The sequence below is a fragment of the Zalophus californianus genome, chromosome 10 (assembly GCF_009762305.2).
Source record: "Zalophus californianus isolate mZalCal1 chromosome 10, mZalCal1.pri.v2, whole genome shotgun sequence".
Classification (NCBI taxonomy): Eukaryota; Metazoa; Chordata; class Mammalia; order Carnivora; family Otariidae; genus Zalophus; species Zalophus californianus.
This window is the reverse complement of record NC_045604.1, coordinates 28,250,010-28,265,186: the sequence shown is the minus strand read 5'-3', so window position 1 is coordinate 28,265,186 and position 15,177 is coordinate 28,250,010. Positions and strand designations below refer to the sequence as shown.

Below are 15,177 nucleotides of genomic sequence, written 5' to 3'. Positions count from 1 at the left end.
GCGATTTGGGACTTCGGCATCAAGGGACCCTGATTTTCTGTCTCCTCTGTAAAATGGGTCTGTAAAGCCTTTATAAAGCACAGTGTCTGCCCCAGCCGAAGTAGCTCTTATTATATGCCCTGAGCTTCCAGTTTCTGCTCTTTCCCACTAGATTCAAATCGAAGGCGGGACCAGGTCCAATTTCGAAAATCTTTTGGCTGTGGGTCTTGGTGCTGCCCCTGGCTGGGGTGGGAGTAGGTGGCAGTTGAGTGCTCCTTCATGTGTCCGTCCGTGGAGGTAAGTGGAGTTGCTGGGTCGGGAAACAGAAGGGATCCTGCCGTGAGAGGAAAGCTTCCATCTGGGATGTGGGGGTAGGAGGCATGTGACTCTGAAGAGAGGGGCCTTTCTTCCGTTTTCCGGCCCCAGACACACCCTGTCCCTTTATCCAGTGAAATAAAGGCTAAAGGCAGCAGGACCTGGAGCCTCAGCTAAACAAACAGGGCTCAGGGCTGTGGTCTGCGCACAAAGTGGACTCCACCTCCGGCCCCCATGTAGCCCTAGTCCTTCCCACCTGTGCCACCTCGGCTCCCCACCCCCCTCAGCCCCTCAGGGATTTCCCACTCTGAAGAGAGACACATAGTTCCTCCCCTTGGGGAGGTCTCACCTGATGGCAATGGCACTGTCCTCTCTAAGGTGCTTCAAGTCTGAGAGGGCAGACAATTCACACCCATACACCTCCGTGCACGGAAATGGTGCCCTTTTAGATGGAACTAGAGATGGGAACAAGGGCTGGAAAAGATGCTGGTGGGTCAGGGGAGACCAGAGCTTAAAGGGGTTAAGTGGGCAGGTCCCCAGATGCACAGCCACTGCTGCCTTCCTCGGCTGGCTTAATTCTCTTCCCTTGTGCTGCAGGCCGCTTCAGTCCTTCGGGCCAGGGTCTGCCTGTGGGGTGCTCGCCCCTCCCTTGCTGCATTGAAAATGGACCTTGAAGCTGGTGGTGGTGGTGGTGGTGGTGGTGGTGTGTGTGTGTGACAAGCACAGGTAATTGGGAGCCATGGAAGAGCCCCCAGCCTGTGTGGGGAGACCAAACACACGAATGAGCAATCTAAGACCAGGAGACGAGAGATTGTAGTCTAGGACAGGGTTGTGTGGACCTACCTGTGACTGAACCCTCAGAGACTAGAATCAAAAGGCTGTTCGAATTAGCCTGAGGTGGCCCTGTGACACTCAAGCCTCTCGATCCCAGCACTGGTCACTCAGGCTTGTAATTGTCCACTCTCTTGTCATTGTTCCCACTGGACTGGGCTCTTTGAGGGCAGGGATCATACATTATTGGACTTTGCAGCTTCACCACCTAGCACAGTGCCTGGTATATAGTAGGTGCTCAGTAAATGTTGGTTGAATGACATATAGCTGGATGAGTAAATGTATGGATGAAGGCCGGAGCTTCCTGTAGGAGGAGGCGCTTGAGCTGGGCCTCAGTGAGTGGTAGAGGCAGGCAGAGCTGCTTGCGGGCCATATTGGTTGCTTATTTACCCTGTGCCAGGCACTGGCTGAGCACTTTACCAGTGAGAAAACTAAGGCAGAGAAAGGTGAAGTAACTTGCCTAAAGTCACACAGCCAGTAAGCGGCAGAGCTGGGAAGCAAACACAGGACTGACTCCAGAGGCTGTACTGGTATTGTCCAACGTCCCTGCGATGATGGACATGCTCTAGATCTGCACTGTCTGTTGTGGTAGCCACTAGCCATGTGTGCCTATTGATCCTTGAAATGTGGCTAGTGAAGTTGAGGAACTCAATTTTTAATTTGATTTAATTTTATTTATTTATTTATTTGACAGATCACAAGCAGGGGGTGCGGCAGGCAGAGGGAGAGAGAGAGAGAGAGGGAGAAGGAGGCTTCCTGCAGAGCAGGGAGCCCGATGCGGGGCTCGATCCCAGGGCCCTGGGATCATGACTTGAGCCGAAGGCAGTCGCTTAACTGACTGAGCCACCCAGGTGCCCCTTAATTTGATTTAATTTTAATGGTTTTAAATTGAAATAGTCACATGTGGGGATTGGCTCCCCCATCAGACAGTGGAGGTCTATGCTGCCTCTGAGGAGGAAGAGAGGAGCAAAGGGAATCCAGATCCCATCCTCCACAGTTTCCAGAGGCTCTGTCCCCTCCTGTTCGCGGGCTGTACTCAGACCACACTGCAGCCCTGCCTGGGCCCAGGAGGCCCGGGTCTTTAACTTCTCCACCCACAGGTGGCCATGGGGGAGAAGCACATATATACACACATCAGGCAATCCCTGGGCCATGCTTTGCTCTTGAGAGCCTTTGCTTGGCTCTGGGCATGGGCAGAGGGACAGCTCCCACCGGCCCAGCTCTTGACTGTCCCGGGCGAGTTCTCTGAGGGTCATGACTAATTGCCTGGGGCAGGAGCAGCCCTTGCACCTGACCTGTTGTAACACTTCTGACAGGAATTCAGAGACACCGTGGGCCACCCCAGCTTAGCCGCTTTGCCCCACAGAGCCAGAGATGTCCCTTAGCCTGGAATGATCCTGACTCCCTCACAAAGGGATTCCCCTGCAGAACTGAGGGTCAGAGACCACCCCAGAACTCCATCTCCATCCCCAGTGCCTGTCCCCTTCTTCGCTTTGCCCAGGCACCCACACCTTTGGCATGCTATTGCCATCAGATTTCCCCCTTATTTGTTCAACAAGAAGAAGGCAGAGCCATAGAGTTTGGGTTGGTTCTGATGGCACCAAACCACGATTTCCCAAATCTAGCATCTTTGAGTGAGAGGGACCTCTCCTGGGCCTCTTCCCTCCTTGGCCTCCTTTCTCGGCCATCAGAACTTGAGACCCACACCGCACAGATGAAATATCATGATACCCATGAGCGACATTCCCTGACTTCTGTGGTCTTTTAACCCAGGGCTTAGAAACAAAACAACAACAACAAAAAACCCCTTGTACTTTTCTCTCACCCGACTTGTAGGAATGTCTCCTTCCCTTGCCCTTATCCCTCCCTGCCCCACCTGAATGAACTGGGTCACCTGAGGATGCTCTGGGTGTCCTGGCTTTCCCTGGTTCAGTCTGACTTGTGCAAGCCTCACCTTTGCTGAGCAACCACAGGAGACTTTCTCTCCCCTTACAAATGAGCCCCAAGTCTAGGGGGCTAGGCCTACCCCTCCCACCCCTCCAGCTTCTCTTGTACTGTTCACTACACCCTTCCATTGCACATCCTCCTGCCACTCCAGGCAGGCTGGAAGACATGCTTGTTACAAACAAGGGAGCCAGGACATGACACAATGAAGCAATAGCCCTTGTATTGAAAACTACAGCATTGTTCTCACATAGGACTTTGTGTAAAGCCTAAGAGAATGTGTCCTGCTGTCATGTGAAGACAGATACATTTTATTCTGATTGGAGTACACTCCCTTTTTTGGAATTCTGGGAAAATTACAAAAATCCAAGAGAACTTTGTGTCAACTAGTGTGTTTAGAATCTCTAATAAGACAGCTGGTACCATGTCATCTCTGACAAGGAGGTGCCACCTAGGGGAATCAACTGGGCAGGGGAGGCTGCTTTAGAAAACCCAAGATCAATGTGGTGGGGTGGAGAGAACATTGCCCTGGGGTTTAGGAGACCTAATTCTCTCAACTTGCTGTGTGACCTTAGGTCACTTTGTTCAGCTTTGAATCTTGTTTCCTCCCTTGTAAACTGATTGAGTGCAGGAAGAGGAAAGCACCTTTCATTCAGAGGGTGTTTGGAAATGCCTGGGGGGTGTTTTTGGAAGGTCACAACAACTGGGAGATGCTACCAGCACTAAGGAGCGAGGCCAGGGATGCTAACAGTCCTGTGGTGAATGGCCAGTCTCATCCACTGTGCTGATGAACCCCCTCCCCCACAGTGTAACATGGGGTGCTCTCTGGGTGCTTTCCACTCTGAACTCAGTTCTGCAAGCTACTTGCGTCTCATATACACCCCACTCTCGTTTCTGCCTCAGGAAGCCATGCTGGTTTACCCTTTCCCCCTTCTGGGCCTCTGTTTTAGTCTTGAGTCTGGACACACAGCTCAGAACTTAATTGGGAGAGTGGCTGTAGGAACCGCTTGTAAACCACAAAGCAGAGTACATATGTGGGTTTTTTGTTGCTACTTTGTGAGTAAACAACCCTTCCCCAGCAACACTGTAAACTCTTGGAGGGCCCAGACCCTGCCCTGTGCTTTGTCTCTGTTCCTCAGGATGCCTAGCCCTGTGCTCGGCACACTGCAGCCAGTCAGGAAAGAATGATCTGTAGGGCTGGACGGGACCTCGGTATTGGCCCGATCGAAACAGCTTCCCTGATTCCAGATTCCACATTCTTTCCTCTTTACCGTGTCACCTGCCTCTCTTGTTGACCAAGGAATTCAGCAAGTGTTCCCCGAGTGCCAGATGGTCCCCGTGGCATTCAGCTTGTCTACTGGCCCTCTTCGATGGGAGGGACTCCCCCATCCCCCACATTGGGCTATTTCCACACTAGCTCATCCTGCTCCCCGTCAACCCCCAAGCTGTCTCCCATCGTGGAGGGAACTGCGCCAGGCCTGGCCCTTGTGCGGAAGGGTGGCTGCTTCAGGATGTTGTGGCAGCACATTGGGCCCTAACCAGAGACCGTTGCCCTGAGAGGAAAAGGCCAAAGAGAAACCTGAAGGTCCACTGTAGGTGCCTGAGAGATCCTTCAGAGGAGGACCTCACTTTTACCTTTTCTAGAGGATGCTGGATTGAGAGACAAGTGAACGTTGTTAGTTAGCAACAGGCCCCCTGGATTGTGCACCACAGTGGAACTAAGCGCTAGGTTCTTCACAGAGGTTATGCCCTTAATACAGCAGTGGGAGAAACTCAAGTTAGACAACAGGAAGAACTTCCTAGGAGCAAGGGTTGTCAGCACAGGAAAAGAAGCCGGGGAAGGAGATCATCGATCTCCATCTATAATGCATTCATTTGGACGTTTATTACACACCCCTATTTGCCAGATATCCCACTAGGATTGGAGGATACAGAGAGGTCTAAGATTAAGTCCTCGCCTTGAAGCTCATAGTCGTATGGGTCACTATAATCATTATAATTCAATTAGATGAGTATAATATTAATAAGGTAGATATATTAAGCACTATGTTTTACATTTAGTAACTCGTATAATTCTTGCTACTAGTGTGAGGTAAGTACTATCATTATCCCTGTTTTACAGATGGGATAGTGGAGACTTAGAGATGTCAAGTGGCATGACCAGGATCACGCAGCTAATTAGTCTTGTGCTGGGGTAATAATGAAGGTGGGTGCAGCACTAGGTACATGGAGGAGCTCAGTCATCATCACTGAGGGAGCGTGTACAGAATATTGTAAGCACCCAGAGGATGCCACACCAGGTCTGCCTGCAGTGACCTTGGGGCATGGTTATGCCTGGGGACAGGGGCTTATCTCCTGGTCACTCTAACTGCCCTTTACCTGGCCGCAGAGATGGGGCAACCTTAGCCCACAGCGGAGACAGTGCAAAGGGGCCCTGCTTCTTGGGCTTCTTCTCCAGCCAGGTGGGGACAATCCTCCCAGGCCCGCCCCAGCAGAGCCCAGGGTCTTTGCCTTTCTCTGTTTCTTCTCCCAGAGGAAAAGTGCAAACAGAATAACTTCACCAGCACCCTTGGGTATCAGCCAGATTGTGGGGGGCGGGGGTGTCCCTTATTGCCCCACCCCCCTCCAGTTTCGGATCTTGCTGCTGTCTGTCCCCTCAGTTCCCCAGCATCCTCCGTCTTATCAAACCCTGTTCCTTGTCTCCATGGTGACACTGCCTCACCCAGCTTCCTTGGGTGGTCTGGTTGCCTCACAGGGTAAAGCTCTGAGAACATTTTCCTAATGTGCGGCCAGAAACTTCCACTTCCTGTGCCCAGGGCTGCCCCTCTCTTCTCTCCCTTCCCTCCCCTCCCTCCCCTCCTGCCAGCGCCCCCCCCCCCCCAATGGCTGTGTCCAACTAAAAGAACATACAGCCCCTCTGGGTCCTGCAAGAAAACTTAAGAATGGGGTTGCAATGCATCCTCTCAATCCCCCCACAGTTGGAGAGAAGCAATTTGCAGGGCTCAGTGCAAAATGAAAATGTGGTGCCTCCTGTTCAAAATGTATTAAGGATTTCAAAACGACAACAGCAGAGAATGTAACGAAGCCGGGCCCTTCTGAGTGTGGGTGTGTGTGCAACTGCACAGGTCAGGTCGCACTCCCAGGAAGCCGGTCCTGGAGAGCGCTCGAGCGTGCGTGCGTACGTGCGTGTGTGCTAATACGCATGCGTGCACACATGTGCATTCGTAGTGGTCACTGGGCGATAGTAGCGGAGCGTTTGAGTTCGGGCATGGGGTATCTAGTTCAGCCACAAGTTGGACCCCCAAACAGTGTCACTGAGCGACCTGTGCCCCTTCCTGGGGCCAGGAGATAGGCCGGAGAGGAGCCCTGCAGCCGAGAGCAGGAACCCGGCTTGCCAGAGTCACACAGCCAAAGGTTTCCAACCACGGGAGTGAGACTTGGGTGAGGCTGTTTGTTTCTCCCAGAGAATCCCTATCTTGATAACATGTGATGCTCTGAGCACGTTTATGACTTTTAATAGTACACTAGTCAGATGTGCGCATTATAGATACACACGTGTCCTCACACATGGCACACGCGTGCCCAGCACCCCACAAGACAAGCACACCCAAGAGCTCATGTACCCCAATACAGGCCCCCCCCTTGTAGATACCGACAAGTTCATACAGCCAAGCAGATGCAGCCACAAGCAAACCCCAGGACCCCCCAGGATCGGACGCCCTCTTATTTGCCCTGGGTCCAAGCAGGGCCTGAATGTGCTTACTGGCTTGCACAAGGACAGCTGACCCCCCAGGAAAGTCCTGTCTCAGAACCAGCACTCCATAGGATGACCCCTGTGTTCAGAGTGCCCGCATGCTGCTTCCCTCCTGGAGACTGTCCAGGCATACCTTCCTCCCAGGCAGGGCCCCGTGCCTCTTGCCAGGGCCCTCCGCCATTCCCAGGGCCTGTGGCATCAGCTTGGAGGATCTCAGCTCTGAAACCTGCCTGCACGTTCCTCTCTCAGCTCTAGGCATTCCTCTTCCTCTCCCTTTCCTGGGCACCAACCCTACCCCTCCCCTTTTGTGAGAGGGCCAGGTCTGAATAGGGCTCCCCGCCTCATTGGAAATCCACCCTCCTGTGCACTCCTCCCCTTACTGAGCCCTGCAGCTGGGCTGTGTGTTGTCTTGGGCAGGATGTGGGGGCGGGTTGGGGGGTCCAGGCCCCCTCCTCCCCAGGGGAGAACAATGAGGCCGCTAGTCAGGGTGGGGGGGCGGAGGGAGTGGGGTGGGGGCATGGAGCCACATCAGAGCCTCTGAGGTGCGGCCCCTGGAGGGACAGCTGAGTGATGAGGTCTGAGTCACATGCCCCGCGTGCTCCTTGAACTCCCGCTCCTGCTCCTGTGGAGACACGTCCAGAAATGCACAGGGTAAATATTTAGAGGTAATTGTTTTTTTGGGGCACCTCGTGCCTCCCTGCCTGCCTGAGAATGAACCAGGTCCAGGACTCGAAGGGGAGGAGTCCAGTCAGATGCAAGTGTTGTGGGCCTCACCATTCTTTCCCCCTGCCACTGTCTGGTGCACCCCTGCATCCTCACCTCTCCGCTGGAAGCCCAGGTTAGTGGAGCCTCGATACATCCCGAGAACCAAACTCTGACATAAAATCCATCAACAAACTCTCTTGGTTCTGCTCCTTAAACCATGGCCATCAGCACACCAGCCCCCCCTACACCCCCTTCTGCCTAGCCCTCTTCTGGATGGAGTGGGTCCAGGGATGGCCCTCCTGTCCCCACGCGGAGCAGAGAGGGAGCTGTGGACGAGAAGCAGCCCTGAGTTCAGCAGGCCAGTTCCTTGGCTCTACCCTGAACGGAATGTCTTCCTTCTTTAAAGGACATGGCATCCGGACTCTAAGCTTTATCAAAGATAAAACATTTGAGACTAAACAGTCTTTTTATAGATTGGAACTGGGCTCCCCAGCACACATTTCCCCACCATCTCCAGCCTGCCTTTCTGATCGTCCACACAGAGCACACATTTCTTGGAGGAAAATGGAGACATTCAGGTTTGACAGCAAAAGTGCATTCCCAAGGAAGGGAGAAAGCTGCAGGCAGGCCTGGGGGTGGTGCCCAGCGATCTGGTGGTCTGGTTTGGACCTACCTCTATACCCCTCAGGGAGGGTGCTGGCAGAGGCAGGAAGCAGCTGTTAAGAGTTTGAAATAGGATGGGCCCCAAATGTGTGAGACACACACACACGGACTCTGAGACATCACTGCTCAACCTGGTAGAAACTGAGAAGGAAGTGCCAACACAGTGCAGGACCAACCAATGAAAGCACCAACTCCTTCCCACCTAGCTCCTGGGCCTGTTGGGTAGGACATTTGCCCACAGGTCTCTGAGGGACAGGTGGAGGGAAGAAAGCAGATATTAATTGTGTATGTACTATTTGCTAGGCAGTCTGTAAGCATTGGCTCCTTTGTAAGGACCCTAGGGATTTGGTGTTATTCAACCCATTTTTATGGATGAGGAAACTGAGGGTCACAGTGGTTAAGAGCTCAAGGTCTGATAAGTAAGTAGAAGGCAGAGTTGACCTCAGGGCCTTTTGACTCCAGAGCTCAGTGTTTTTTCCTCTGGTTTCTTGAATGTGAAATGGAGATAACAATGGAATCTACCTTGGGGCTGTTGTGAGGATTCCATGCAGTTATTTGGTTAAAGGTTAGCCAGTGCTTGACACAGTAGGCCTTATAAGTGTCAGCTGTTAATATTGTGGTTATTTTGTGTCAAGGTATCTTTAGAGGACAGTGACCGTGAAACCACCCACGGGGCCTCTCACATGGTATGGGAAGGTTGGAATGATCCAAGGTAGGAATCCATGGAGGGATCAGGATCCGCATCAAGAAGCTAGGCATCTTTTGGGACGTGCTTGGAGGTCCTCTGATAGCAGGAGTCTACGGGAGGAAAACCAACAGGAAAGCAACGGGCAGAGAACTCAGAGAGCAGCGAAACCCCACTGGTTCTGGGATAGAATAAAAGAATTATCCCCCGTGGCCACTGCAGGGATGAGCACACCAGCGTGTGAATATTGCACGAACCTGCTCCGTAGAGCTTAATGGCAGTAATCTCTAGGCTTCAGATTCCCCTTTGGTAAAAAGAATGCATGAGGTATTGCTTGTATTAAGTGGACCCTCCCCTTCTGCTCTGAAACTCTACGAATGGTTCTCTAGCTTCTCCCATTACAGGGAGGTCAGTGTCCTTCATAGTCCTAACCACAGCCACTCCTTGGGGAGTCTGGCGGTGGGAGGAGAAAGGCAGAAGGCAAAATTGGAAACTATGGAGGGAATGCACATATGTGGACCTGGAAGGCCTGACTCCCAGCCCAGTGCTCACTCTTAGACACTGCACATGCTCCTGCCAGGCTGGCTTTGGAATTAGATGACATGGGTATATGTGTGTTGGGTATGCTGCAGGAACAGCTGGGGCTCTGTGGGTGTCTGGACCTGGACAGCACAGGTTGGTGCTGATGGGAAGCTCACAGCTCCCCTCCCATTTTCTCTCCATGCAGAGACCTGAGCATGAACAACCTCACAGAGCTGCAGCCTGGCCTCTTCCACCACCTGCGCTTCTTGGAGGAGCTGTGAGTAGATGCTTCATGGGACTCGGGGGCGAAGCTTTGGGACCACTGATAGCTCTAGGAGCCAGGGCTCCCCAGGAGGAGGGCTGGAGCTCAAAGGGAAGGGAGTGGGAAGCTGTTCTTGATAGCAGGGTATTCACAGATACCTGGGCCAGCTGTGAGTCCCAGGTGCTGGGCAAGACCACACAGTATAGGTACTCTGAAATCTGGCTCTTGGTCCTCCCTGAGGCCAGCTCTAGTTTGCAGCTTCCCCTCTTTCTGTCAGTGGTTGCTTCTCTTCCTGGGGGTCATCTTTGACCTGCTTCCATCCCTTGTGTCCAGCTACCAGCCACCCCCACATCCCAGTGGTTCTTTCTCTGCAGTGTCTCTTACCACCACCCCTTGTTCTCTATTCCCATTGCACCAGCCTCCTTTCAAATATACTCTGCCCATCGTCAGGGAGCATCTCACCAGCTTAAGAACCTTCTCTGGCTCCTCAGTGCCCAAAGGATCTACTTCTAAGGCCCTCCCCCAACCTGGCCTAAACCTACCTGGCCAGCTTTGCTCCACTGAGGCCAGTCATGTTCACTATCCTGGTTTCCCCTCCTGCATTTGAGCAGGAGACTTCCCCTTCAACTGGTGCCCACCATCTCAGGCACAAACCTTTCCTCTATCATTGCTGAACACGTAGGTCCACTTCCTCCGCCAAGTCCTCCCTGGTTAATGCCTTCCCACGACTGTTGCTCTCCATCTGTGGTCCTTGGGGCTAGCCTCAGACTCCAGGGGTGCTCATGAATAAATCATCTCTTCAGTTAGAGTGCCCAGCCTGTCTGCTTGGGGAAGCCAGGTCACTCTGCTCCCAATCCTTGCATTCGTCCCAGACCTGTTCCTAACCTCCAACCTCCGTCTCCAGCCTGCTTTTTCTTGGTTTCGCACCACTGTCGATCCTCAGGGCTCTACTAAGGTTTGCTTAAACTGTGCAAAGCATGGGCTCCTGGCTCTGGAAACATTCACAGTTCCACCCCAACCCTGGCCCTGCTGCTGCCCTAACCGATTTCCCATCTCCATCCTAGACAGTGCTCCCCCAAGATGCAGTCAGCCTGCCCCTGCTGGAGGTAGGATTCGGTCAACCCCCAGAGCCATAGTTGGGTTTTCTAGACCCCGTACTTATTGAGCTTCCCCTCTGTGTGAAAGACAAGCTCAAGGTGCTCTGGGGGAAAACAAGATAGAAGTTCAGGGAGCTTCTAGGTGAGACAGCAGAGCTGTGCCCAGCAGGTGAGCAGGGGGTTCTGTGTAAGGAAGTGGTCAGGGTGCGGGGGAGGGGGGAGGCACCTCTAGCCTATGAATGGGGAAGCCTTCCTGGGGGAGGAGTATTAAGCCAGGGCTCAAAGGAAGTGACAGAATTGGAGGCAGTAAGGGGCCTTCTGAGGTGGAGGTGCCACATCTTGGGTGGGAGTGAAAAGCAGGTGTGAAGGCTGAGGCGCTGGGGCAGGTGACATCCATGGCACAACCTGAGAACCGAAGGCTCATTTTCCTTCCATTTTCAGGTCCCTGAGAAGGGGCTAGGCCCCTTTTAAAGGTTCCATCTAAAGGACCTTTCTATGGTAAATGCCCACCTATAGGATCCAAGCTTGGGGACCTCAAATATCATGATGCCTTTCCACACAATTTTTTTTTAAACAACAAATACCAAATAACAAGATTCTTATTAAAGATATATTTTTTAAAAAGAAAACAGCTTCTGAGGTATGTCAGCCCAGACTGTACATCCATAGCCTCTCATTAGGAATCGAAGTACGTAATAATGTCGCTGGGGACTTGGGAGATCCCAAGTGCCTTCTGCATCATCCATGGTTTGACTCTGCTCAGTCTGGTTTGGGCATTAAGGATATTCTGTCACATTTGCTCCCGTTAGAATTGGCGATCACCCCATGACAAATGTGGAGGTGCTTCATTAGACCCGGATGTTGGACTCATTCTAACACCCCATTTCCTAACCCTCCTGGATTAACAGGGGTTAGCTGTGTAGTTGAGGGCATGGGGAGACACGGTCCCAGCCTGTCTGTACCTGGCCCTCCCCTGGTGACAGGATGCAGTGCAGTTCGGCAGTTGAGGGTGGCGGGTGAGTCATCCAGGTTAGCAGAGGGGAGGATGTGACACTCTGGAGCGGACCAGAGCCTAGAAGTGAATCAGGTCTGGGTGACAACACCATGCTCGGCCACTGCCTAGCTCTGGCAGCCTTAGGGGAAGTGACTTGATCTTCTCCCTGAGCCTGAGATTCCTCCTTTGAAATTTAGAGATAATTCTAGGCACCTCACAGGGTTATTGTTAGAGTTAAGTGAGAATGGGAGTGAAGCATTGAACACATTGTTGCTATCAGTAAATGCTAGTTATCACGCCCCTCTCCCCTCCCGAATCCCAAGACGCTAAGGGTGGTCCCCCACTTTTCCCATTTGGGTTCCCTGCCAACATCACTGACGCTTTTCCCTGGTTTGCAGGCGTCTCTCAGGGAACCATCTCTCACACATCCCGGGACAAGCATTCTCTGGCCTCTACAGCCTGAAAATCCTGTAAGTATAAGTCTTCCCCATTTTCCACAGAGATGCAACCTTGAGAACTGTGGGCAGGTTGGAGATTTGTAAGCCGGGTCTTGGTTTGTCACTGGCTTGCTTACTTCCTCCTCTTTACTTTTCATTTTAATTGTGATTTCCATTTCTTTGCTTTCACCATTTCTATAACAAATTTTCTGATTTGTAAACAAACATTTCATTGCACCTGATAGTTATGGCAACCCTCCACAGAAGGCAAGTATCTTTTTTTTTTTTTTTTTTTTTTGTAATGTGAATAATGACCAGAGAGGCAGGTCTTTGCTGTCCCCTCATGAGCCCTATTGGGCCAGGAGAGGAGGAATCCAGATTGGATTTCCTTGGCTGTTCTTCCTCCTGAGACCCAACCTTGGTCTCTGCAGCTCTGAGTCCCCTTTCCCACGGTAAATATCTTGCAGCCCTGTTTTCAGGCTTCTTCATCCCATCCCATCCCCCTCTTCAACCTTTTATCTTTCCTTTAAAGCAAAAGGAAAGAGAATTGGAGAGGACCTTGTGTTAGTTCACTAGCTTACCCCCTTGCTATTGAACTGATGGCCCATTTTAGAGAAGGGAAAACTGAAGCACCATCTCCTTCCATCCGCATCCATGGCTCACTTTGTCCCAATCAAGACTGTCTCCCCCAAAGCTCCCCCCATGTTCTTATGAGGAGTGAGAATGAAAGTTCATAGGGGGAAGTAGAGGCACGGGGTCTGAAGGTGGGCAGCACAGGTTCCTGGGGAGGGCACATCACCACAGGGACGGGTTTGGGAAGAAAATGAGGATCTTGAAGGCTGATCCTGGAGCAATAGAATTTGGAGCATTTGGAGTTTCCCTAAGCTGGTGAGCCATTCCCCAGCTCTGCTGCTCCCTTAGTCCTCACTTGACCTGCAGGTCTTCTTTGAATGGTTGAGCAGGTGGTTTACTGCACAAGAACATCTGGCTGAATGGGTTAAAAGAAGGGGCTGAAATCCAGACCTGTGCCTGGCTTGGGGCTATAGCCACCTAGAAAGGAGTATCGTTTTCAAACGTGCTCAGAGTTGTTTATGGGCTAGTAATGGCCTTGGCCCCTTGGCCTGTGAACTTCTGGCTTTTAGGTGGTCAGCAGTCCATGGTCCAGGCTCAGCACTTTCATGTTGCCGGTCTTAAACACCTTTGGCCTTTAGCCTTTCTCTGGATCTGCCTCTGAGTCTCTGACTCCAAGGCTGTCCCAGTCTCTTGTCATTCCCTTCCCTTCTGCAGTGCCCTTGGATCCTGCGGGGTCTCTCCCCAGCCTCAGTCCCCAGGTCTCTCCCGCCTTCCCCTTCTCTGTCTCAGCCCTTGCTCTCCCTCCCTCTGCCCCTCTGTGCCCCGCCTCTCACTTCTCCTTCTTCCTGCTTCTCCTCTTGGTCTGTCTTGATCCCCGTCAACATCGCTGCCCCGGGGTGTGGAGAGGCATCCTGAGCCAGACGCAGAGTGCAGGCAGCCTGCTTGGTGGCGTGTCTGTGCCCAGTGGCAGGCTCAGACCTGCAGCCAGGATTAGAGAGCGGGTTCTGTTTGCTGGGCCTTCAGAAGATGTGAGACTCATGTCCCGTTTCTAAGACTCCAGCTTAGAGATGAGCCTCCTCTTTCTTCTTTGCCTACATTAGGCAATAAATCAAAGCCTCGGAGAAACCACAAGCCTCCCGCCCCCTTTCTGCAAATGGCGCCCTTGGCTCCATGAGCTGGGTGGCCAGGAGAGGCTGCTGGTTGGAGCCAAGGACAGCCGGAGGCCCGCTCCCCACTCTGCCATTGGCCCCCACGTTACCCCATCCTCGAAGACCACCTGGTCCCCCAAAGGCTTCTCGTCAGTTCTTTGCCTGCAGAGTTCTCTACTTGAGAGTTGAGTTGGGTGGTCTTGGGGAGCTTATTCTCTTACTCAAGTGCTTCAAAGCAGGGGATTCCTCCTGCATCTGGGCAAGAAGGACTTTCTGATGCCTCATGTCAGTTCTCTTGCCGCCCTGTCCTTCCATGGCTCAGTGTTCAGTACTGCAAGAAAAATAGAGCAGTAAGGGGCATCTGGGTGGCTCAGTTGGTGAAGCATCTGCCTTTGGCTCAAATCATGATCCCGGGGTCCTGGGATCCATCTCATGCTCCCTGCTCAGCGGGGAACCTGCCTCTCCCTAGGCCTCTCCCTCCTGCTCTGCTCTTGCTGTCTCTCTCAAAATGAATAAATAAAAAGTCTCAAAAGAGCCTTGGTGACTTAAAAAAAAATAGAGTAGTAAAGCCCACCATCAGCGTAATAATCTCTTTTTGTACCAGGATACTGTCCCTTTAGCTACTCCCCTGTCTTCTTGGGGTCTGAGACTCTTACCTGAACTGCATCTTCCTTTCTCTGAGGCCTGACTGTCCCTGCAGGACACTCTGCCTCTTTCCTCTTGGAAGCAAAGGACAAAGAAGGGGGAGATTCCCTCTCTGATCTTCTCCTAAGTGACAGTGGCAGACCCCTCCCTCTGTCCTTCCCACCGCAGCCCCACGCCTGCCCTGGAGGTGTTACTCTTGGATTCCCTCCTTCCTCTGCGGCTTTTCCAAGTCTTGGAGCCTGTAGGCTCTGGCCAGGCTCCTGCGGAGAGAGCCAGGCCTGCAGGGGATTTCCAGTCTCACGCCTTTTCTCCAGACTGTAGGTGGGAATGTCTGTCCTCTAGAGTTGGGAAGCCTGAGGCCCGGGGTTCACTGCCTCTGCCCCTGCCCACGGCCACCATCGGCCACCATCGGAACTGTCCTAAGGGAAGCATAGCTCTTGCTGCTGCTGGTATGTAGAAAAGAGCCTTGGAGGGCACCTGCCCTGTGTGCCCTGCCAGGGTGAGGGAATCGCGGAGGCTGGAGCTCCTGCATCCTGACCCACAGCCTGAGGGTGTGGAGCTGGCCTGTGAGGGGGCTGTCCTGCCCTCAATGGCTCCTGCCTCACACTGAGGAGGAAGAAGGG

The 15,177-nt window shown here is 52.7% G+C and overlaps 1 protein-coding gene across 1 annotated transcript in view; it reads left to right on the top strand.

The window, feature by feature from the left end:
* LGR6 (leucine rich repeat containing G protein-coupled receptor 6) overlaps positions 1-15,177 on the top strand; it is a 118,667-nt gene that overhangs the window by 18,287 nt on the left and 85,203 nt on the right. The window contains exons 2-3 of the mRNA XM_035721970.1: positions 9,604-9,675; positions 12,150-12,221. Coding sequence (XP_035577863.1) covers positions 9,604-9,675; positions 12,150-12,221 — 144 coding nt within the window. The remainder of the gene's footprint in view (positions 1-9,603; positions 9,676-12,149; positions 12,222-15,177) is intronic.